Source organism: Vidua chalybeata, chromosome 5, assembly GCF_026979565.1.
Source record: "Vidua chalybeata isolate OUT-0048 chromosome 5, bVidCha1 merged haplotype, whole genome shotgun sequence".
Lineage (NCBI taxonomy): Eukaryota > Metazoa > Chordata > Aves > Passeriformes > Viduidae > Vidua > Vidua chalybeata.
In genome coordinates, this window is record NC_071534.1 from 14,837,477 (window position 1) to 14,862,860 (window position 25,384).

General features: G+C 33.6%; 1 protein-coding gene across 3 annotated transcripts in view; it reads left to right on the forward strand.

Moving 5' to 3' along the window:
* The window catches only part of CFAP54 (cilia and flagella associated protein 54), a 101,956-nt gene that overhangs the window by 70,897 nt on the left and 5,675 nt on the right, over positions 1–25,384 (forward strand). For 2 of the 3 annotated variants that reach the window (XM_053943715.1, XM_053943714.1), the window contains 16 exons: positions 181–397; positions 746–840; positions 2,364–2,533; positions 7,677–7,779; positions 9,165–9,303; positions 10,241–10,398; positions 10,593–10,778; positions 11,986–12,112; positions 12,424–12,576; positions 13,616–13,724; positions 16,248–16,353; positions 17,092–17,181; positions 17,701–17,842; positions 19,975–20,175; positions 21,410–21,603; positions 24,294–24,476. In XM_053943715.1, the coding sequence (XP_053799690.1) occupies positions 181–397; positions 746–840; positions 2,364–2,533; positions 7,677–7,779; positions 9,165–9,303; positions 10,241–10,398; positions 10,593–10,778; positions 11,986–12,112; positions 12,424–12,576; positions 13,616–13,724; positions 16,248–16,353; positions 17,092–17,181; positions 17,701–17,842; positions 19,975–20,175; positions 21,410–21,603; positions 24,294–24,476 (2,373 nt within the window). The remainder of the gene's footprint in view (positions 1–180; positions 398–745; positions 841–2,363; positions 2,534–7,676; positions 7,780–9,164; positions 9,304–10,240; positions 10,399–10,592; positions 10,779–11,985; positions 12,113–12,423; positions 12,577–13,615; positions 13,725–16,247; positions 16,354–17,091; positions 17,182–17,700; positions 17,843–19,974; positions 20,176–21,409; positions 21,604–24,293; positions 24,477–25,384) is intronic. The other variant, XM_053943713.1, reaches the window with a different exon arrangement.

Below are 25,384 nucleotides of genomic sequence, written 5' to 3' on the forward strand. Positions count from 1 at the left end.
GTAAGTGCTATTAAGGGGGAAGTTTGGGAAAAAAACCCTACTCACTCATAATAAATGAGACTATTACTAATATTATTCATGTTGATTTGTGTCATTATTAATAGAAACAGAATATGTCTTGAACAAGAAAAATGTAAAATGTGTAATTTCAAATAATCCCAATTATTAACCTTCTTGTAGGTACTGGAAGATACATTAAATTGGAGTCTGTCTTTAACAGTGGTGCCACTATGCAACCAACAAATTATGAATAAATTAACCTTAGCCAAAATGCATCTCATAATTTGTCTTGCTGCCACAATAAATAATATACCTGAAAAAGTTGAAAAAATGGTATATTCTGTTGACAACAATGGCTTGCCAGAGCCAAGCAAAACAACAGCATCAAATCTAAAAGGTAATTATAAGGATGGTGGAAAAGTTTATTTATATTGTTTCAAGAATTCTTTTTCACTTTTAACTGCATCTGAGCTAATATGTCACATTATGAACAGTATTAATTTTCAATGTTGCTGAAAAAATTCAGTCATTATTGAAATAAGCAGTAAGACTTGTTTTAGGTTCTTTTATTATTCTTCTATTATTCTTCTACTACTATTATTATTAATTAGTTCCATTATTACTTATTTTGATGTTGAAAGTCCCAGTTGTAAGTAGAGAGAAAAGGGCTATGTTCTTCAAATTACTGAGAATGCTTCGGTTCTGCATCTGTTAGCTGAAATCTTATCTGCAATGTATTTGACAGTTGATGCTGATCAGAATTCAAGACAACAGGAGCAAAGAGACAGAATGGTGCACCTTGTTGACTGTAAAGATGAATTAAATATGGCCATGCTGAAGGTAATTTTGATTTTAGGAGAAAAGGATTAAGAAAATGCAGATTGATCCAAAAACATTGCTAATGCCTTCAATGTGACAGAAATTATGATGAGAGGATGGTATGAAAAAGGAGACTAAAAATTTCTTTTTCCAATTTGACTGTAGTCTGACTAGCTGTGCACGAAGTGTTCACGATTTGATGCAATCATTTTTCATTTTTGGTGCATCATTTTTCAAATGGTGGGACATATTTCCACAATCAGATCTCAGTATGACTATTTCAGCATAAAAGGTAAAGACAATGGGATTTTCAAGATTTTATCTTGAAATGTCCTTTCAGAAGGTTCGATCTATAGAACATGTCAGAGACTCTTTGATGGGGCAATATACTATACAAATAAAAAACGAATCTCTACCATTCTCATATGTGAAATATTTTAAAATTTTCATGTAGCTCTTTCTGGTACTTTATTTTGAAGAAAACATACCACAGCTTATTAGCTTCTTTGTTTGAAGGGAGTTTGTTTAGTTGGATTTTGTTTTGTTTAATTGTAAAATTTATGCTTATCAGTTTCACATCACAAAAAGACCAAAATTAAGGGCTGACATATTCTTTATTCAGAGGGGCCTTCCACTTTGGAAGTATCTACTTTTGGCCATTGTTACAAACAAACTAATACAAAAAGTATTTCTGGAGAAGGGAGGATGATTTTGTATGGCAGTTAGTATAGGTCATACACTAGAAACTTGAGTTTTATTATATGTTCATTTTAATTGAATAGGGCTCATTTAAGAGGCATAATATATTTCTTACTCTTATTTTTTTTAACTATTCTATTCTTTTGGAGGAGTTTTTATGTTTTGGGATTTTTGTGATTTTTTTTAAGTCGAGCTCTGAATTTTAATCAAAGTAATGTATTGGATGATACAAGCCTTTAAATTAATTTTTAATTCTGCTGAAAGCTCCACAATTGAGATTTAATTTAAAATTAACTTCTTTTTAGATGTGTTTTTTACAGCTTCCTACAGATTTTTTGATCAGAACGACTGTAAATTATAGTTGAACTTTGAGGGTACATACTGCACACAAGAATGTAAAATATAGCTAATAAAGAATGTAATACTTATTTTGATGTCTTTAATGTTGTTTTTAATGTTGTATTTATTGTTAAAAATTACTAAGCATAGTGAGAAGTATAGTATAACATTATCAAGTATAGCTATTATTTAAAGACTGGGAAATTAATGAATAGCATTGCTAAGCCTTAAAATATGGAGTTAAGCATGCATGGCAATAGTACAGACACAGTTAAGATGTTGCTGATTTAAACACACATAGGTCTAATCTAACTAAGCACCAGAATTCTGAAAACCTGACAAAAGCAGAATTACCCACCCCACCCCCATTTATAGAAAAGGCATATTGCACTTAAGTTGATTTATTTTAGGATGCAGTGAAAGCTGGCTATACAGAAAATAAATATTTGTAAAGAAAATTTTTTTCTTTACTTTTTGAAATCATACAACCTTGTGTTCTTCTCTAGGGGATTTTATTGACAGAAGCTGGAGAAAGTCTGAGCTATCTTGTACAGGACATACAGGAAAAATATGATGGGGACATATCTCGGTATTCTGTGGAAGATTTAGAGGCTCTTATTGAGGCCAAACTTGAACTTGCTTCTATTTCTCAGCAAAAGCATCAAGCAGCTCTCAGGTAAGTAATACTATATGAACAGCCTTATCTTGCACAGCCTTCACCACAGTGATTAAAAAAATAATTTCTTTATTACTACATCAATATTGTAAATCTTAGTAGTTATCTGTAACAACTCCATTAGTATATTTACAAATGTAAGATACAGAGGCATTCAATTTTTTTATTATTGCTTTATTTTGCTTTTTAAAAGATGATCAGTTATAGGACCGGAGATTCAGTCACCCCAGACAATCAGTTACGATTTCTCTGTGAGATGTTTTTGTGATAAAGTGTTGTATAAAAACAAAGAAAAAGTTGCAATCATCATGATTTTGGTTAAAGTCCGAATATGTTAGACCATGCGTGTTCTTATAATTTTGAACTGCACAACAGAGCACTAATTGTATCTCTGAACTACTCAATTCTACGTTGTTCTAGAATGCCCTCTATTTCTGTCCTAAAGGAACATTTCTTCTTGGTATACTTATTAGTTTCAAATTAAAACGTCAGCATTATTTTTTTTTAATTACAGTGATTAAAAAGCATTGAAGTAAACATTAAAAGAAGATTTTAGCAGCATTGTTTAGCAGCATGTTGTTAGTTATAGTGTCTAAAATATTGTTCTGTTATCTCTGTGGCTGATTTATCTCTATGTATCTCTATATATCTGCCTGATATTTTCTCCAAATTAACATTCCCAAATTCTGTGATTTTCTTTTGAGATTCTGATTTCTTTTGGAGAATTTAATGAAGTTACAATTTTAACATTCTTGGAATATATTGGAGATACAGAAATGCATTAACTCTTTATGGATGTTAAATTCCAAGCATTGTTTTGGTCTTTTACCTAGGAGAATTTGTCTAGCATACCTGTAATTTTACATTAATTTGTGTAAGAAGGATGTTAGTTTTACAATGCATGATAATTTTATCAGTGTGAAGCTCTTTTTATCTCATCTTTTATTAGAGGGAAAAATCTTTGGGCGTACAAATTGCTAACTACAGATGGAGCATACTGCAGTGTAGCACCATCACCTGCCAGACTAGATTGAGATTTGGTACAGTGTTAGGACTAATCTGACTAAACACACCAGAATTGCTACAATAAATCTTATAGTACTGTAAGCATTAAAAAAAAGAAAAAAAATATTAACCCTTTCTTTATTGTTGAAATAGTGGTGAAGATTGCTGATGAAGTGGTAGGTGGCTCATCAGGCCAATAGATAAATCAATCTCAGTGGGATTTTTTTACCCAATTAAAAAAAATTATTTATTCTGTGATAAAACAAGCCACCTTCCTTCTCTCAGCTCTCTTAGCTGAATAAACACTCTCAAAATCTATACCTTTTAAATAGCACTATTTCTTTTGCATTGTGGTGGTTCAGCAATAAAAATAATTAACAAGGATAGGAGCTTCACAGTGCTGTATAGCCTACTGAACTGAAAACAGTAACATTCTACAGTGTGGTCTTTCCCCCAGGTTTTGTGTATGTTATTTTAAAAGAAAGCAGTTTCCCAAAAATTCAGATATTAGGAATGTAATAATTTAGCAATAATGTCATTAGGGAAGATGCAAAGTAAAAGTTTGTACGTTATTTGTGGACATTCCTCATAATGAAATAGAGATCTATTTCAGTGCTTTTTGAATTAGATTAATTTACTATAAATTGTCAAGGAGAAATCCACCAGTTGCTGACAGTCACCTCATCATACTTTTGAGTGTCCTGAATTTATAATAAAGTCAGTAAACTAGTAATCAAGGAGCAGTATGCACACTTGCGAAATATTGTGTGTGCAATCTTAGCTTGATACTAGGCTGGGTAAAATCTGCATTAGTAGAGTCCTGTCTCAGACATTCTCACCCTGCTGAACTGGTTCCAGTGTATGCAAGACATTTGAATGCAGGACCCTTCATTTTGCCATGCAGTTTATATCCTAGAGAGTAGTTTCTCTGTTGGCTTATAACTTGTCTCGGATTGAAGAAACTTTTTTAGAATATTGAGGATTTCAATGGATGTCAGGCATTGTATAGATCACTATTTGTGACTCTCAAGTTTTTGATGGGTGTTTGTTTAGTGGGTCTTATATATTGATAGTGGTCAGTATCAGGGAAAAAACTCATCAAAAATAAAGTAACAGTTTGGGTTTTTTTTAACCTATTTTGCAGTTTTATTGCACTGCCATGGAAGCTGCTGATATGTCTGCCTCAGATACAAATGAAACATTTCTTCCGACAGCTGAATGTTTCCTGCCTGCCAGCCTAGAAATCAAACTTTGCATGATATTACAGAAATTCATCTTTTTTTTTTTTTTCTCTTTGGCAAAATGACCTAGTGGTAAAACTGTTATAGTCAGCTGTACTTTCCTATTTTGATCATCTTGTCACTTTCTGATTCAGCTGATAAAAGGATGTGTATTTTGTCAAGGGAAATATATAGACACATCACTCTTGTTGACAGCAGAAGAGGGTCACAAAAATTTCATCAAGGGAAGCTTCTGCATTACAAGCTTCTGTCTTGTAAAAAAATGTATGCTTCAGAATAACTTTATGTATAGGACTAATCTCATTGATCTCAAGGAGAGTACTTACGTGGTGTCTGTCCTATAAATGTGAACTTTTTAATTACCCAAATGTGTGCTTCTCTGCTTATGTGAATAAATGGTGACTTAAAACAAGGCATATATTAATCTTTGGGCTTGTGGTCCATATTTTACTTAAGAAATTTATGTGTAAGCATATAGGTAAAAATAGCCTCATTTTCAATATTGATAAATGTTGACAAGAGCAGTTAACTCAAGGCAGTGGTGCTGAGGAATTTAGATTAATATTTGTTAATAACCTGTATATACTCTTAGGTGCTGTACCTTCTCCAAGGAATTTGAGATGTGAACCATAGCATCTCAATCGATGTTTTAAGAAAAGTCAGATTTTGCTGTAATTTTAACTTTGATGCCTTGGTTTCAGGGGAGAACTCTTGAAAAAAGCAGTTGGGGTACATTATTGCATTATACTTTTTTCTGTTTGCTTTTATAAGCAAATCCTGTTTCACCTTTTCTGCTGTTAGAGAGAAACCTATCATCAAATTCAACATTGATTTATTCTGTTTTCATTTTGTTGAATAAAACTGAGGTAAAGGGATGATGAAGGAGATTCATGAGGATTGAATTCTGAAAGGTAAAAGCCAAGATATTAACGGCTTTGGTTCTCATTGTTACTTTGGGGTATATTTGTGCTGAATTGGTGTAATCCATCCAGGTCTGCATCACAAAAACAGCAAGGAGGATAGAATCAGAAATGACAGGAAGACTTAAACTGCTCTCTTATCTTAACAGGAGGTTATCCATCCTGTGGTTATACATATGTTGACAGAATAATGTGTGTAATTTAGAAGTAGTTCAGCTCTTGTTCAGAATTCTTTGTGCAAGATCTTTGCCTTTGCAACCATTAGTCAAGAACATCTCAAAAGCAGTAAATTCACACAGATCCTGAATCTCTCTTGCATTAAAAGATCTTTGCACTGTTCTGGCAGTGTAAAAAGGACTTTAAGGTGTTAATAATTATTTTCTATTGTTTTATGTGCTTCATAGCAGCCAGTCTTTATGTAAAGAGAGTCTATGTAAAAACCCAGCATAGATAAGAACTTTGGTTATACATTTTTAACAATTAACCTGCTGAAAAAAAATCTTTAAGTAGTGAGTTAGGCATACTCTTTGGTAGCTTAGAATTATTAGAAAAATGTTTCTGTGAGCAGAGAACGTGCAGAATTTTAAAAAAATTCCAAACAAACAACTGCTGAAACCAAACTCAAAAATGTTTTAGAGAAGATGTATAAAAGAAAAGATTTACAGACATAGAGGAAAATGTGCAATTGGGAGAAACCAATACAAAGAGACATTGATTTTGGCAATTCTCAGAATATTTTGAGTAGTGTGTTCTCTGGACAACAATTCCTAGTATGGAAAAGGTCTTCTATCTATGTTTGCTTTGCAGATGTCTTCATATAATGAAATAATTGTATTCACAAAGTCTGCTGCTGTAGATACACATTTTTGTACATGTAATGCAAATGGAACATTATCTGAGGGTATCTGAGTGCTTATAAAGACAGAAAAAAAAGACAAAAATCCCAGTTGTTAGTATTTTAAGAAACCTGACAATATTTTGAGATCTAAGCCCATCATTTTTTGACACATAGGGTTGAATGCTGCACCAGTCCTAATCGTGTCTGTATCTTTCAAAGGTGCTGTTAGAGTGAACTCCAGAAAAGAATTTAGGATATGGGGCGGGGAGTACAATAGATGCAATGTCATGTTTTTTCTTACTGATGAGGTTTTGCCTCATCACCTTGGTGGTGTTTACTAAGATCCTGTGAGTATTTGACCATGTGGATTTAACAAAAGGATTAATGCATAGCCTGGAAAATTTTTAAGGATAAAGGTATTAACCTTAGTTGTGGATGATATAGAACTCTCCTACTATATCTTGTAATTTTCAGTGGTTTTGCATCTTCTAATTTCTAAGAACTTATCCCTGAAGACAGCTATGCCATGGTTGGTCTTGATCTACTGATTTGACTAGATCTAAAAGTTGGACTTGACAATCTTAGAGGTCTTTGCCAGCCAAAATGATTCTATGATTCTGTGTGTAACTGGAAATTATACTGGAGTTCTGTTTTGATTGCTCCAACAGAATATATTTGAGCTTATATGCTATTGATAGAAGAATAGAGTCATTGAGCTCATCAAGTCCAACCATCAACCCAGCATCACCACCTAAACCATTAAACCCCTAAATGTGACCCCCAAAACCACTAAATTTTATCACCCGGATCCAGATGTCTCTTAAGCTCCTCCGGGCATGGTGACATACCACATACCTGGGCAACCTATTCCCATGCCCGACCACCTGAACAGTGAAATATTATCAGGTTATGTCTATTATTGGCAAAACTTGTTCTCTTACTGCTCTTTTGGCACTTTCATAATGCAGTGCCTACAAATTCAGAAAATAGTCTGAATGTAATAATATTTTACTGAAGCAAAAATTGGTAACTGGTGATTTACATCTCTGGCATAGTAAAAAATGAAGTATCTATTTTAATAAAATCATAAAGGGGCAAATATAATTAATATTTTTAAATAATATTGCTCTATACCACAGTGTTGCTTTGGCTTTCTCTGCAATTCGACTTCTCCAAGACGCAAAAGTTTTTAGCGTGGACGTAGCACATTTTCAAGAAGAAAAGAACGAAAGGGAGTGTTTGGTATGTGTGGATTTTGTTTTAAACTTATCTTTCTTTGTATATGAATCTTTCTTTTATTAACTATTGAGCGATTTTCATAATATTAGAACAAAGCAGTCATTTGTATTATATGGTTACCATTAACCTGGGGAAAAAATTATCTTTGACATACTTCGGGTACCTGCTTGCTTAAGGTGTGCTCAACATGTCTGTAGTCATCATTATAATTTATATGAGGTTAGGAATTACAGTTGTTATTTCTATTACTCTCAAATGGCAGCACTGAAAATCTTCTTTTGTTTAAAACCCTTCAAACAAAAAGGAAGGGAAAAAATAGCTATCAGTTGAAAATCTTGTATTATTCAGTTAAGGTACTTGAGATTTTCTGATTGAAAACTGAATTCTCTTTCAAAGAGCCAGATGGACCATTTCACATAATTGCTGTGTTCCACATGGAGCGAGATTTCAGCTGACTTCTGTTGTCCAACACACAGGGATTCTGACCTTTGCTTTGGGAAGGCTGTTGGTCACACACCACACAGTCCCTCTTGAGTGCACAGTGAGTTAAATTGACTCACACGGACAAGCAACACTTTGTCTTGCATATCAGGGGCTTCTGTCTCTCTGCACTTGCTCCTCTCTTTTCTTAGGATGGTCCTGTAGCCAGTAACTGAGCTATAGATATTTTTTCCTCATTTGCATCAATGCAAGTCAGTCATGATGATTTTTTGTATAAATAAAATGCATGTGGTGCATTGTCCAGTGATTGCTTGCTGAAACAAGTAGTAGAACATGGAGTGTAGAATTTTAGTAATAGAAAGAGTTTTTAGAATATATGAAGAGAGCACAAGGAGTTGAGCTGAGAATTCTCACAGACACTTGTAGATTACATTACACTACTACATTACTACATTACAACTTACATTACTACATTACACTAATATTTGTTTCTAAACAACAGAAACACAAAAAACTAGAAATCAAAAACTAAAAATTTCTTTCTAGTCATTACTGAGGTACCAGAAACGGATACTGATTTTGCTCTAAAATTAGGCTTTTATGTGCCTTAGAAGTTTGTGTAATGTTCCTGTTTGAGTTGAATAAAATCCAAAGTCTTTGAATTATTCTTCATAACAAATATAGTATATAGATATATTTATGGAGTCTCACATAAAAAGTGGTTTACTAGTCAATGCTTTAAATTATTTTATATATATTAAAATTTAAATAATAAATGGCCTCCTGTTATTAAAAATATGTATCTAATCTTCAAATAAATTTCTGTTTAGAATGTTACTATTATTTGTAATATATTTGTAATAATTTAACAAGGCTGCCCTATTGCCTTGTTTGTAGTAAAGTATGGTACTCAAAGTAATATTTTTCTTGCTTTTGGGACTTATTAGGACTCTACCATGGAAGGTGTTTCATTCCCTCCTCGTGTAACAGCACAAGGGCACGTGAATATACATTTGTGGCTGAGGTGTCGAGCAATGTTAGTGACTGCACTCGTGACACAGATACATGGTGTTGGTGATATGAAAGGTACTACACTTTCTTGCTTTAGATTTTAATGGGCATTATTTTAATGGGATTATAATGGGCAAATGAGCCTATACAGATACAATTTTTATTCATAGTTTAAAAATACTAACATTAAGTCTGTGGCTGTATTATCACTGAACAATTATTTGTATTAAATTCATCCAATCCAATAAGGAAAATATATTTATGAGCACATTCTCTCCTAGAACATGAAAACAGAAAGTATTATAGCAATTTTCATTTAATGGTCATTATGTTTTGAAAATTGTGTCTAAAAGTTTCAAATGTTCTCGTGTAATTAAGAAAGTATGGTTGTTTTAAAAAGCGCTGTTGCTGAGTACTTCTGGTTTTAAAAGTCTCAAAATATTTTTTGCTTTTTCTATGTCCAATAAATGAAATATCCCTACATAGCTCCTAAAAATGTTCCAGCTAATTTTTGTAAGGATTTAAGAGAGATACTGCAAAATACATTTTTTTTAAGTTTGGTTATGAATAAAATGTTTTTCATTCCTTGGTTCTATGAATGAACCTCTGATGCTCACTTAAGTTCCAAAATCAGTCTAAGTCTGTTGCCAAATTCTTACTTAATAAGTTCTGGTTAATTTCTATGCAGACTGTTACTATTTTGCAATTTTAACTAAAATCAGGTTTTTGGATAAGTAGAACAGATATTAAATACCTTAATTATGTTGGTGGCTTGCATAAAAAGCATGTATTTGGATGAATTTAGACCTAGTGCTATTTAGAAACTAAGCTATTTTTCTTTCTTTTAAAAGTAAATTTGACACAAAATTGATGAAATGGTACATGTGCAATGTGGAATTCAAAATGTCATATTTTCTGTAACTTTTTGGTGTAGAAATACTTAAGAATGGTAGAACACACAATAAAGTCTTTTCTATTGCATTTTTACTATTCATATGTTCTCTTCTTTTAGGAAATGATGTGGCTGAGCGCAGAAGTGTGATAAAAGAAGTAATATTAGAGGCAGAAGCCTTTGGTGATATTGAGACTCAGGCTGAAATGATGGTGCAAGCTGTTATTCTTGACCTGCAAGAAAAACGTCCTGTGGCAGACATTAAACTTCTTTTGCAGGTTTGAACACAAAGGAAAAAATGTTCACTTTTCTTTGATGAATTTTTTGTGTAGTCAGAACAGCTGATGGCAGCATTAAATAAGTTTGAAATAGTGCCTCTAAAATAGATTTTTTTTCACTTTGCGTGCTTTGTCCTCATAAATAGACAGGAATATAGTAACGACTCTGGTTTATGTTGTCTGTGTCCAAACAGAATATCATTGGTTTACTCCAAGAGGATACATTTATTTCCCTGCCAGCTTCTTTGACTCTTGTGAAAAGTATGCTTCTACTGGCAGACATACTGCCACTGCAAACAGTAGAAGACTCAGAACATTGCTCTTCTGCACTGGAACCATTAAACTTACTTGTTTTGGCACATGAGCTTACCATTAAAGCAGTGAGTACATGATGGTGCATTTCCAAATCCTTCCAACAGCCTTAATTATTTATCCTGGAAGATATTTTATCAGATATTAAGAAGGGCTACTCTTAATAACTGATCACTTCAGTTTTAAATACATTAGAATAGTATAAAGAAGTCATTCGTCTTACCAAACTCTTTATCCATACTCATCATACATGTTCATATGTAAAGTCTGGTGTTTACACAGAATATAAAAATACTGAATAGTTGCAAAATACACATCCAGATGTGAAAAAAGGAATAGGTAGTTTGACTTCTAAAGAGATGCAGAACACTCACTTTTCCCATTTGCAATGAGGGACATGTTCGTACTCAACACCTCAGGGAGAATGTTGATCTTATTAAATTCCTAACTCTTAAGCATCCAAAAACTTAGCTTTGTGTCTTAGAATAATTTGAATCACGATATTCTGTTTAAAGTAGCATGATATTTTAGGTTGATAGATTGTTACAATTGATATGAATAAATAATTTCCATGTAAAAATTTAAATATGTAATTAAAAAATAAATCTAAAGACATGAACTTTGTGAGAGCACTAAACCATTTACCTATTTGGGATCGAAAAACTGATAGGCACTTTTATCTGAACTTGGTACAGGTCATAGAGGAAAGTTTTTAGATCAAACTCTTTCCTCATATTTTCTAAAATAAAAGTTTAATCCATTGAAATATTTATTTCCCTAAGTAATAAAGAATCATATGAATCACTTCAGACTCAAACTTCCAACTGTGAGACTTGCTAACCTTCAAGTGACTTGACACTTTACAATGTCTCCCCATTGTCTTATCTCCGTGAATGAAAGGTTTGACTGGCCCCTACATGCTAATTTATTTTTCTTTTCCGGCCTTTGCTGTATGTCAGATTTCTTTGTAGAAATGACAGTTTCTTTCCAGGACTTTGGTTACTTGTGAGATCTATTACTGAAAGACTGATTTTTAGGGAGTTTTCTTTTAAAAACCAAAGCCTAACATTACTAAATTCAATCAAGAGTTCATTAGAATTGTTTGTTGGCATCACAAGACTCTTCTGCAAGACAAGTACACACTAAAGTAAAGGAATTCAGGAATATTGAATCCTTTTCAAGACACTTCAGTTTTGCAATACCTAACTTATTTTTCAAACTACTATTTAATTTGCTGTCTGCAACTTGATTTTACTGAGCATGCTCTTTTCACAGATTTTTGATTGTGGTGAACCCATTGAACGGCAAGGAGAAGACAGTACATTGACTTGCCTGGTCTTACCCACAAAGAATATCTACCTGCCACATATTAACTTGTTAGCCCAAGTCAAAATGAAAATTGGTAAGAAAAACACAATTCATTATTATTTCTAAATTTTAGTTCATTTTCACTCTTATTTTATGAATAGTTTCATTGGTGTATCTTGGGCTTCTTCTGAGTGGTCTAGGTAAACCTCAATGGCATCAAACAATACTTAAACACTATTATAGCTTTGTATTTATATCCATGAATCACTTGAATTTTTGAGAATTTAATTGTAACAGTAAATATGTAGCAGCATTTCTTCTAAGGAATTAGCTTATTTTTGCATGAATTGGTTGTCTGCTAAATAATTTACAAAGAACTGTTTTTTGGTTTTTTTTTTCCTTTAGGACACACATTAGCTGAAAAAGTAACTTCTACAGCTGCAAGACATCCCTTGCAATGGCTACATGCTCTCAGGCATTTAGAATCAGCGTTGAATCTTTGCAGAGCATCTGCAACCAAAAAATTAGATATGGAAGCTGAACTTCTTTTTCAGATAGGTAAAAAACCCCCTGTTTGTACATCCCAAGTGCCATCCTAGGCAATGTTGTGCATGGTGTCTCTTAAAATGGAGACATTTTACTGTAAAACTAGAATAAGTTTGGACATTTCTCACTGTCTCTAGATGCAGCTCTCTCTCCTGTGTTTAGTACCACATCACAGTGGTACTAAACAGGAGTTCAGGATGCATTATTCTACAAATAATTTAAAAACTGGATTAGAACTACTTTCATATGTGTGTTATCAGGGATCCAAGGGTGTGGCCAACAAGATTAAGAACATTATGTTTTGCATCAGGAGGTGTTGGTTTGTGAGGATCCCAGCCAGAAAGACATTGAAGACTCTAATGTATCTCTTAGAATGCCATTTTTTGGAGTTAACGCTATAAAAGAAAAATGTGACAGTGTAAATAATCTCCTATTGCTGCAGAGGCAAAGAGCTCCAAGTTGTGCAGTATTGAATGTGCTTCCAGTCAGGGTGTAGCACAACATGCAAATCCTGTCTGTGAAAAAGTTGACTCATTTTGGTCATTTAGCTGTTCTTGAGAGAAAACAATGCTATTCATTATTTCTACTGTCAAACAAAAAGCATGTTCACATAAGAACCTCTTGTTTCACTTTTACAGAAAGGTACAGAGAAGATGCTACCAACAGACTCTTCTGTTAGAGCAAGCTGGCTGAGTTTATCCTGTGGGATGTGACCAGCACAACATGGGCCTGAGGGCCACACCATGTGTGCAGCACAGGCCTGTGCCTGCTCATTGACTCCCCATATACAATGCTCTGCTATTTGGGATCAGGAAATGTTAGGGGTCGTTACGATTCCCAAGTTCAGTTATTTCAGCTACTCTATGAAGCTAATTGTTATACAAGCATTGTGCATTCCCTTTTAAACAAACTGGAAAAGATCTTGCTTAACAGGAGGAGAAGAGATAATGTATTGTGTTGTATAACTTTTCTGGAGGGAAAAACAGATTGGGTGGGTCTTACAGAAGAAAAATTATTAACATCTTGAAAATCTGCTTTCTGTATTTCTAAGGTAAGGTAGAACGCCAGATAACTGAAACAGGCAATAACAAGTCATCTCAAGCTGTTGAAACCCTGTTGGAAGCTATTAAGCTCAGCCAGCAACATGATCAAAAATATGAGTAAGAATCTAGCTATATAACTTTGAAAAGAATTTAAATCATACATGAATATAATTTTTAAACAGTTTTTTGAGATCTGGTCTAGGACTTCTATTATGAAGTATCTTTTATGTTTTAGAGAATTTTATTTCAACAGAGAAGAGCTAGTGGATATTTATTCTCTTATTTAAAACAAATGATAAGAACATTTAAAAGCATTTTTTAATACTACATGAAAGTTACAGCTTTCTGTTCCATTTCCAAATTTGTGCCCTACCTGTCAACACTGAGAACAAAGCTATCAATTAAACAGGAGGTTTTTCATATTTCAGAAGATGAGCTGTGGTCTGCCCCCTTCCAGATAACAGGAATCCAGCTTGAAAAGGTTACCAGCCAGAAATAGTCAGAAGAGCAGAGGCAGAAGGAACATAGGAAATGTGTTTGTAACAGATATCAGGACAATGACTTTGGCATTAGTTATCAGCCTAGAAGATGCCTAAAGAGCTGAGGCAAGACAGCCAATAAATTCTGTCAAGCAGCTCTGATACATTGGACTTTAGTTTTTTTGTTTCTTGACCAGTCTAAATGAATAATGTGCCACATCTAGTTAGAGACAGTGTAAAAGGCAGCAATTTACCTTGCTTGTTTGGGTATTCTGTTACTTAAGTTAATGAACCAGAACTCTGAATGTAGAAGTAGTAGCATAGTAATAAACCTCAACAAGCAGCCAGCATGATGGAAGATGGTGCAGAAATGGACTGTGGTGAAGTTTTGCAAGTTTAATTTGCTACACTCTCATTTAATTTGCTAGCATCTTTCTAAAAGAATATACAGCGACATCAATGGACCATGGCTTTCTTGTTTTAGAGAACCTAACATCCTGCTCACATTTATACAAGCCCTGTGATATCTGTGGTATTATTTAATTAAAGTTGTTTCTTGATGTCTCACATCCTTTTTTGTTAGCAAGACTAGAAATTTAACTAAATTGTTGCCAACCAATTGTAGAATTTGCTATCTTTTCAGCTAGTTTGCTCAATCTTTAACTGTGCAGCACTCTGACTTTTGTATTTTGCTTTACACAAATTGTACTAAAGCTGGAATTTATTGTAGTATATAAACAACCGACTCTGTGCAGTATGTATCTGTCCAGAATAGTAACTATGTGAGCAGGAGTTTGTTGCTATGCTTGGGGAAGTTAATTCATAAGTGAAATCTGAAATCTGCAGAGCCAGGAGGAATCTGCATAAGAAGACTGTTATAAACCTATAGGGAATAGAAATGTTGGAGAAATTCTTCAAGTATAACAATTTTCAGTAGGTCGAGGGGAGTAATTCTGCCCCTCTGCTCTGATATGATGAAATCCTTCCTGGAGTACTGCACCTAGCTCTGGACTTCTCAGCACAGGAAAGACATGAACTTGTTGGAGTGGATCCAGTGGAGTCCCACAAAAATTATGAGAGGCTGGAACACCTCTCCTGAGAGAAAAGGCTGAGAGAATTGGAATTTTTAGCCTGGAGAACAGAGGGTTCCAGGGAAACATTTCGGCAGCCTTTCAGTACTTGAAGGGGGCTTATAGGATGGAAATAGAGTTTCTAATAGTGCTTGTAGTGATAGGACAATGGTTAATGGTTTTAAACCAAAAGAGGGTAAATTCAGACTAGATATTAGGAAGAAATTGTTTACAATGGTGATTCACTGGAATAGATTTCCCAGCAAGGTGGTAAATGCCCTGTACCTCAAAACATTCAAGATAAGGTTGAATGGGGCTCTGAGAAACCTGCTGTGGCTGAAGATGTCCCTGCTCCGTGCAGGGGAGTGGGACTAGATGACCTTTAAAGGCCCTTTCCAACCCAAACCATTCTATAATTCTATGATTTTTGCTTAATTTACAATACTACTGTAAAAATCACCGAAAAGAGAAGTAGACATAGGAGGAGAGTGGGAATAGGTGAGCACTGTCTGAAAATGTGAAACAATCTGGTACAGATCTCAAAACTATGAAGGTTCCTCATCTGAGCCCAGTTAGGAAACAAAAGTCTGGTTTGGTCACTGTGGGTATTTTTGCTGATACACTGTGGGTATTTATTCTTGGGAGAGTTTGACTGTGGACCCAATTTGATTGATATCCAAATTCAGCTACCTATGTTTCAGGGAAGCCAGGGCAAAGGATAAATGCCTTAACTTGAGCAAGGAAGACAAACAGTACAGGAAGATCACTTCTCTTGCAGAATTAGGGTTTTCTTACTAAAAATTTACAATTTATTTATGGAATATTTGTTTCAAATAATGAAAATTATATTTGATGTAGTGTTAAATCAAAGTATTATTTGTTAAGCACACCATAGGGATGTTTTAGATTCATATGACTTTAAAACAGGATCCCATGGATTTCTGAAACAAGCTACACTTAAAATAGATTATAGGGGCTGGATGAATGATTTATTTGGTTAGGTATTTAGCTAGCCTTATGCAGGAGTCAGATCGTATCACTGTAATGCTTACTTTGATAGTAAAGCTGATTATTCTGTGTGTTTCTTACAGGTTAATAAGACGGTCATACCTTGAAATAGCACTATCATATTTGTATTTTGCTGAAAAAAAAGAGGATGACTCACAGACAGATGAGTTGGTGCCTTCCAAATCAGGTGTATGTTTTCTATCTTTTGAGCAGTGGCCTCTTCAAAACAGGAAATATGTATTGTGCACCTTGCCATATTATTACTTGCAGTGACTTATACATCATACTGATTCTGAAAGTCCTCCTAGAAAAATCACACAAAGAAATCATGTAATAGAATTTCATCTGGTTTGATATTATCTCTCATGTTTATTGCATTGAATGATGATATTTTAAATAGTTTTCTATATAAAATAGGAAGACACAGAACCAATAGTGTTCTCATTTCCCATTATGTACAAATTAATTAGTATCTTGGAAAATGTACTTACCATTCAAACCTGTTTTTTTAAATGCTAACTTTATCAGATTTCAATTTTTCTATACAAATATGAATTACAGCATGAGAAATATAAGTGCCTTTAACTACATGAAAGTTCCTACAAGCCATAGATGGAAAACAAAATGTGTGACATTGGAGAAAAGAGGTAATTAGAATTCAAAAAATGGAATAGATAGCAACACTGTATACAGTAGTGACCATAGTATAAGCTGCTCTGAGAACTTTTTCCAGCAGCAGCCAATAAGTATGTTCTGGAAATTTTTTTTTCATTTTTAGCAATTAATCCATGGATTTCAATTCAGTGCCAAATTTTACATCTTACAAATAAAACAATTTATAAGTTAGAGGACTTTCTTCTATGTTTAGAATATATTGTACTGTAATATATTTAGAATCCTGATTATGTACTGGTATATAATTTTCAGACCTGTTCTGGAGATCGGTCTTCTGAGGAGGCTATGAAATCAGAAGTCTACAAAGCACAAGCCTGGATTGCAATAAGAGCAGCTACACAGGTTGGTGCAATATTCTGAAGAGGTAATTTTTTGTTTTTACATTTCATCTTAGTCCAGTTACACAAGAAATAAGGCAATGCAAACAAGAGTGTTAATGTTTTCTGAAATTTCTGGCATGGGTCTTGTTTAATAAAATTAAAATGGACACTGAGTAATGCATTTAATCTCTCTTGGACAGATATGACTCTGCTTACCTTAACTTTGATTCCGTGCAAATAAAATGGCACATGACCTGATATGTGTGCACATGTATTTGACATGTGGACAGACATCAGTGGCATCTAGATGAGCATATCTGGTTTGAAATCACTATCACAGTAATTAAGCTGTCAGCAGTAATGATTTATTTTGATATAATGTGTACCTTATGTCAGAAAGAAATAGAACATTTTCCTAGCTTTTAAAAATATAGTATGCTTAATAATTAAATTTTTCTCCTCATCTCGCTACTCTAAGATATTAAAATCTATATAAATTTTGTAGTAAATGAGTCCTGAATAAAATAAATGTTATTTTTAGGTCAGTGAAGCTGTGATTGCTTCTCAGCTGTTAATTGGAATGAAGAGTGTTAAAGAACAGAACATGAAGGATGAAGTGCAACAAAAAATCCCAGAATTTGCTTCTATGGATCTTTTTTCTTCATACAGAGATTTCATATCTGGTATTCTTTTATACCTAGTAATATCAGAAAATTAAATAAATAATAAGCTATATATGCCATGACATCTAGTAATAGACTTAATATCTAGTTTTAATTTATGAAAAATTATATATCGGTTTTGGAAAGTAAAAGCAAAAGTCTCATCATGCATAGCAATACAAAAAATTAAGTAGAGACCTCATGAGTCTTTATATATCAGCCTGTGCATGTGTTCAATATGTTAAGAAAAATTCATTGTTCGCATACTGTGGCTCAGAAAGACAGAGTGCTCAAACTGCCATAATTTTGGCTGGTCCTTTGTTACAGGACTTCCCCAGACATATAAAGTAGATATTAGCCTCCTTATCAGTCATCACTGCTTTTTGTTTTTTCCCAAACATTGACTTATAACTGATGTTTTTGCCTAGATATATTAGCTTTCCCTTGGAGAGTTTCAGTTTTACTCTTGATTTTGCAAAGTGATGTTGGTGTTGAATAGCTTTTCTTTCTGCATCATCCCCCAAAAAACCCAACCCAACCAATGAAATAAAAACAAAACCACAAACAACAAAACCCACCAAAACTAAGAAACTCAAACTCTTGCAAAGTTTCCTGCCTGTGTACTGTATTCTAAAAGTCAAAGTCAGTAGAAGAAAATTTTCACTGTCTTTCCAATCCAATGGATTATTATTTAGATATGCTTTCACTAGCTTGGTAGAACTTTGCCTGGTTTATTTCTAAATTCTGCATTTATTTTTCAGCTAAAGGAGTTGAGGAAATGGAATTTTTTGATCTTAAAAAAACCCCAGCAATGAAACTAGGAATTCTGAGATAATGACTGCTAGATGTTATATAAACACTAAGACAAAATATTCATGTTTATTTTTAAAATAGGAGCCATTAATTTTGTGATAAAATTTTGGTTCAGTGACTTAATTTCAATTATCCCAAGTGACTGACAAAGACTGAATTGCTCTGCTTGATAGGTGCTGGCAAAGCTGAGCCATGTCTGCATCCTGTACAGTGTTTAAACATATGTGTTTTGATTGGTTTATGAAAACAAGTGTTGTATGCTAAGATTTTCCATCTGATTGTTTTGTACTAGCTCCATTTGCTTATAATTACAGATAATTTTTTTCTCTTAGCAAATGCAACAAGTGTTTCTCCTGATAGTTCTGTTAGCCAGTACAAAGAAGAATAGAAAATGTAGAAAAGAAATAGTAGGCCAAAATACAAAAATGTAAATTGAAATGTAAATTCTCAGCATAGCACACTAAATATTTTCTGTAAAACTCCTAGTAAAACACATATTTAAGTTTTCATCTATAAGACAATATGGCCATTTTGGCATTGACAGTGAAATGTCAGGAATAATAGAGACATTCAGATTTTTTAGAAGCACTCATAATTATTTTCTGAAAGTTTACTGTTAGGAATCACTATGATATCACATTTTTTCGATTTGGTGTGAGAAACAGAGCTCAAGAATTGTGCTTTTGAAAGAGCCATGTACTAATACAGTGAAAACCAGTATTGAATGTAAGCAGTGATGTAGTGATATCTGTACTGGTAATCTTTTCCTCTTTCTGTATAACTACAACTTTTAGGCAGGACAAAAGGAAATATTATCTTTTGTTTTATTTCATAGTTAAGAGTATGTTTCATTGAAAATGTGCTTAATATCTGAAAGGGATGAAGGATTAAAACTAACAATGAATACTTCAGAGTACCTAACTCTTCTGAGTTTGGGTCAATGTAACTGGACTCAGTGATGACTCAGTTATAACAGTCTCAGTTATGACTGATGACTCCTTGTGTTGTTTCCATTTAGTAAATATCTAGTGTAGAAATAATGGTTTTATATTCAAATTCAGAGAGAGAGAATGCACCTTGTTCTCTACTCCTTTTGAATTTCTTCCAAGGATTAGTAAGATTCCTGCCCATGATCTGAGAAACAATTTTCAACTAATTTTAAGGCTATTTACTATTTCAGCTCATATTAAAACAAATAGAAATAGTTTTCCTTGTTTGAAAAACATAAGCAGTTTCACAAGTTATACTTGTAGTTTCAGATTAGTCAGTTCTAACAAGATGGAGAAATAGCTTTTGAATTCCAACCACTTCATGTGTGTTCTTGAACTCTTATTGGATAGCAGATGGATACAGTGTTGTCTCTGAAACTCCTGAAGTATCTTCTGCTGAAAACAAACAAATCACAGCAGACTGTCAGAGTGAAAGTGAAGGAACAGAAAGTCTTGTCACCAAGGCCAGCCAGAAGAAAGATACAGTAACATGGATTCACATGATTCGCTACTACAATCATTTAAAAAGAATTTATAACACAAACCTACCTGGTATGTATTTTTATTCCCTTCTAGAAAACTGCTGTAGATGAGATACTGTTCTTGAGGGCAAAGAGTGTCAGATTTAAAGGTTATCATCTGAAATAGCCAAATTTTTAGTTTGTTTAAATTGTATAAATGCAAAAAAACCTTAATGGAAATACAGATTTATGCATGCTGCAAGTGAAGATATTGCTACCTTTCTTCATAGTTATTCATAAGCTTCCACAATACCAGGAAGGCCTCCCTCAAAACTTAATTGTTATTACTACATCTGAAGCATTTCTAAAAAATTCTAATCTATATTTATTTTTAGTTCTAGAAAAATCAAGCTTAAGTCACATCATAAATAAATCTGTTCAGTTTGAGTTTCTGTTTTGGAGACCTGATTGTAGGGTAAACGGGAAGGCTGAGCATAATTGAATGTGTTTTCACTAAAACCCCAGATGTGATTTGCTTGCTTCCTTTCACTGCAAACAGAACACGGTAATAGATAGGACCTTTCAAACAGAGTAAGAATCCATTAATTGCAAGGCCTTAATACCTACATGTGATGGCCAGCTTTTGGATATACAAGGGATGACCCAATAGATGAGAACAAAACTACAATGTACATATAGGTGCTGTTTAGAGAGAAACCTAGCACCTCTGAAAATAACAATTCCAGAGAGGGCTGTGTTTTCTCCCTGCAGCATCAAATAAAAGTAATCTGCCTTGCCACTGAACTTTAAGGAAGGTATCTACAGTTAGGTGTCAAAATGTGCATGTAAATCTCAGCTTTAGTTACCTGTTGGGGAGCCTAGGGGGAAACTCAGCTGATCAGCTCCTAGCTGTCTAAACTGGTGTCTTAAGAGCTCTTAAAGCTTATTTTAACTGTGTTGAATAAATATATGTTTATTCTAGTGGGTGCTTAGGCATCTAATGAACATACTGGTGCTTACACTCTGAATTTAAGTGCCTGCACCTCAAAATTACACTTCCCATTTGATGCTACTTTATAATGTCTGGAGAGAGTTTATTTCATTATCTGATCACTGGTGAAAAAATACAAATAGCATAAGCTAGTAATATTTAAGGGCAATCAGTATAATTGTTGGAAATGCATTTATTTGATGTTGAATCTATTTACATATTTTATTATGTTTTCAAAATTTATTAATATAGCGTAGATGTAGTAACTTGACATTTTAAAGGCAAATAATGATGTAATTTTAAAAATCTCTTTTAAAAACTGCCCCTAACTCAGGACCTGGATCACTTTCTGCCAGAGATGGACACCTTGGTTTGATTTCTGACACAGGAATTGTTCTACGCATAGCAGAAATGCATTCCTTCCTTGAAAAGAATTTGTTTGAATATTCATTGTGTTGTCTTGAGAATTTTCCAGAAGAACTATGTGATGCAGAAATGCCACTCAGTAATGCAACTGATTCTTCTGAGGTACTTATGTTCTCTCTAATGTTTCAAAAGTATTATACTGGTATTTCATTCAGATTCTTGGTAATTCCAATGGTAATATTTCTGGGAGCATTATAGAAGAATGAAATTATATCCAGAGGATCTTTTTTAGATCTCTAGCTCGTAAGCAGCCTATTTGAGCTTTCAAATGTAGTCAGCTCAGAATATATTACTCAGATAAATCTTGATTAGAATTCTGGACTCTACACTTGACCATGGCACATGTTTTGAACATTGAATGAAATTTGTCTTGAAGACCCACTGTAAAAATAATTGTCTTCAAAGTTTCTCAATCCCATTTTTCACATTAATAATTATCCTAATACTAAAAATTAAAATGAAAGATCAGTCTCTGCGGCTTATTTTTTAGTTATTATATTCAGTATTAAATAGAGACAGGGGAGCCTTGAGGAGGGAGAACTTAGTATGTTATAAAAATGAATAAAAATACTTCTTTGAAAGTAGCTTGTCTAGAGTTGGAGAACTTTCTGCAGTGTTGGACAGCATATCATTACTCATTTCCTAACAAAGAGCTGACTGTGCCACTGAATAAATTGTAAATATATGGTATGTGACATTTATAACAGCCATCATATATCAAAAATTATTTTACTATGTCTGCCCTTTTTTTGACATAATTAGTATTACAGTATCCTAGAATAATAAGCTTCAGAGCTCACTGTCATGTTCATGATGGGTGCAAGCTGCATAATCATGTGTTAACTTCACTGTTGTAGACAGCTAACAAGCATAAAGCTCTTACTTTTTTTAATTCTAAGACTCATTGATTTTTATCACAACATTTTTAAAAGCTTTAACTATCCAAAAGGTTATAGAAGTTATTTAAAAAAATGTAACTGTAATTTATTACTTTGAGTTTTAACAGTACAAATAGACATACTTTCTGAAAGAATGATTTTTATGTACGAAGTTGTTTTGCTTATATCTATCTCTGTACTCTATTTTTGATTCTTGAAGGCTTTTTCAGGTCTGCTGACCAAAGAATCCAAATTACATTAGGTCTATAACTAAAATTCTGAGCCCTGTTACGTTTTTCATGCTTGCTTTCTATTCTGCTCCATGATAGTAAGTAGATCTGGAAATACTTGACTAAGACAGTTTTTTTTTTTCAGGCTTTTAAGAAAGTTGAATAGACAAACATTTATGTATGTCATTCAGCAACCTACCAGTTTGACAACAGCAGTTGTAATGTCCTTCTTCAAAAAGATTCAATATGAATAGAAACCCAAAGGATGCAGTTCAGTGAAAAAAAAAAACCCAAACCCCATAACAAGCATTTTAGAAAGAAATATATAGCATAATACGGAATTTTAAGAGCTCTAGTTCAGGGGCACAGAATGAATTAGGTTCTTCACATGTCCATATATGTGTTTTCTCCTAGTTTTGTTCACAGTTCATGCTAGCAGGACAGTGGGTGATTCATTACTGAATTAGAAGAGGGCTGTAGTGGGTGGGTCCTCCATGCACACCTCGTGGCTTACCATGGGTTATGGCCACTGAAGGTACATCCATGTACTCAAATTTTTGACTTCCACATGCCTGGATTCATTGTTACCTTCACTTCTACTAAAGTTTCATGTGGGATGGTAACTGGCTTAGTTAACAGCTAACTGGCATAAGAATAGATTATTGTGGAAAATCCATCTTTTGCTCACTTGGATTTACTGCCCTGAAGTTGTCAGACACTGAATTTTCTATAGAGAAAGTAGGTAAAATTCTCCATTTTTTCAGTAATGAACATTCAAAATTTGAAAAGAACTGACTTCCCAGGGAGCTGTTTCCAGTGTCCACATTTTGGAACCAATGATGGAGACATTGGAACCTTTTCAAATAGCCTCTACATTCCCTGAAAATGTGACTGTTTGGCCAGTGTTCTTTGCAGATCCGTGTAATACTTTAAAAAATAGAGATGGTGTGTTACTGTTCAGCCTTTATATCAAATATTTCACAATTTTATGAAAAGGTTTTGTTCATACATGAATGTTGGCTGACAGTGTTCCTGCATTAATTCCCTGGTGAATGACAGCCAACAGTACCTATTTGATGAATGCCCTGCTAATGTTCCATATGTATTTTATAAAATACAACAAATCCTCACAAATTAAGTGATTGAATTTTCAGCAGGTGTCACCCTTTGTTAGTTGCGCAGCTGAGAAAACAGATAGGTAAACATAAATAAAGCATTATTCTAACATTCAGAATCCTATTTTAATTATCAATATGTATATTTGACAAATTACTTTTAATCACTAAATTTTGTATTATCAGTGTACCAAATAATAGATTTGAGCCAAACCCATAATGCCATAATGATTTTAAGTCAAAGGCAACAATCTTTGTGACTGTGCGTGTCTCTAAGTCAACCTACAGATCCTTTGTGTTACCTTTAGAAACGTGTCATCACATAAACACTGAAAAGTCTTAACTTGGTAAAAAGGACACTTTTAAAAACTACCCATTTACCTAAATAAAAATATATTTATTCTAGAATGAAAGTCATACCAATTCCAGTAGACACTAGATTAGAACAGATTTTTCCTGTTTCACTACAGAACATATAGTTTAAACTTAAAATTTATTTAAATTATATAATTTAAATACTATTAAATATTATGATTTACTGAAAACTTAACGTTTATTTTGTGTTTCAGATGTCTCTTGATGTTTCTGAAACTACATCAGTAATGTCACATGTGAGAATGCCTTCTCCAGTTTCTATCATTGCAGAAGATGAGAAGACTGAGAGTAGGGCAGCAAGTGCTCCAGATAAGGAAATTAACATTCAATGGTATATTCCTTCTGTGGCAAAGCCATCAAATGATACAGAAACTAAGGTATAACTAGAGCAAAGCAGTTCCTTAGGTAGTGGAGCAAATTAAGTCTCATTTCCAGTGAATATTTGTGTTATGAGTTACCAGCTTTTTAATAGAATTATGGTGATAAGAAGAATTTATTTAGTCTGCTGAAAACCTGCTCTTTAAAAAAACAGAATGCCCTGACAGATTTTTGTTGGCAGGTCAAAAAAACCCACCTTTTTTCCCATATAGGGCTTCTAGGCTATACTGTATTCATGCCTGTTGTAGATTCCTGATGTCCATTCTAAGTTTGGGTAGACCTGACTGATACATTTGAATAATAGTTTGGTGGGAAACTCTTGGAAAAGCAAAGATACACATATACAAGGAAAATGGGATTTGTAAGCCTCATTTTCCTAAAAGATCAGACTGAACATGAAAGATGAAAGAAATGAGAGGATTGCAGGAATGTGAGAAGCTATGACATGGAATTTGTTTTATCTTTACACAAGGGAACAATGCGTAGGTAAAATTTCTGCTACAGCAATAAAAATCCATGATCTTAAACTTTTTTGCATAGAAGATCTGTTTCTAAATTTCTATTAGACCCATTTATCTTTATTAGGAAACTGATAGAAGCCCTGTGAAGATAATGTAAATAATGTAGCTTTTAATGTGGCTTTGCAGGTTACTTTAGCATGGCCATACAGATCAGTAGAGGACCAGGGACAACTCCTAAAACTAAATAATGCATGAATGCCATATATTTGACATTTTCTACATAGTCAACACATTCAGCTACCATTAGGAAGCATATTTTCAATTGCACTACTAAATTCTTGCAGTGAAAGATGAGAACATTCTACTTAATTTTCTTATAATGGTATAGCTTTTTTAGATTGGTGAGTTATGCACACTTAATGGATTTAAACCTAGCATGATGACAG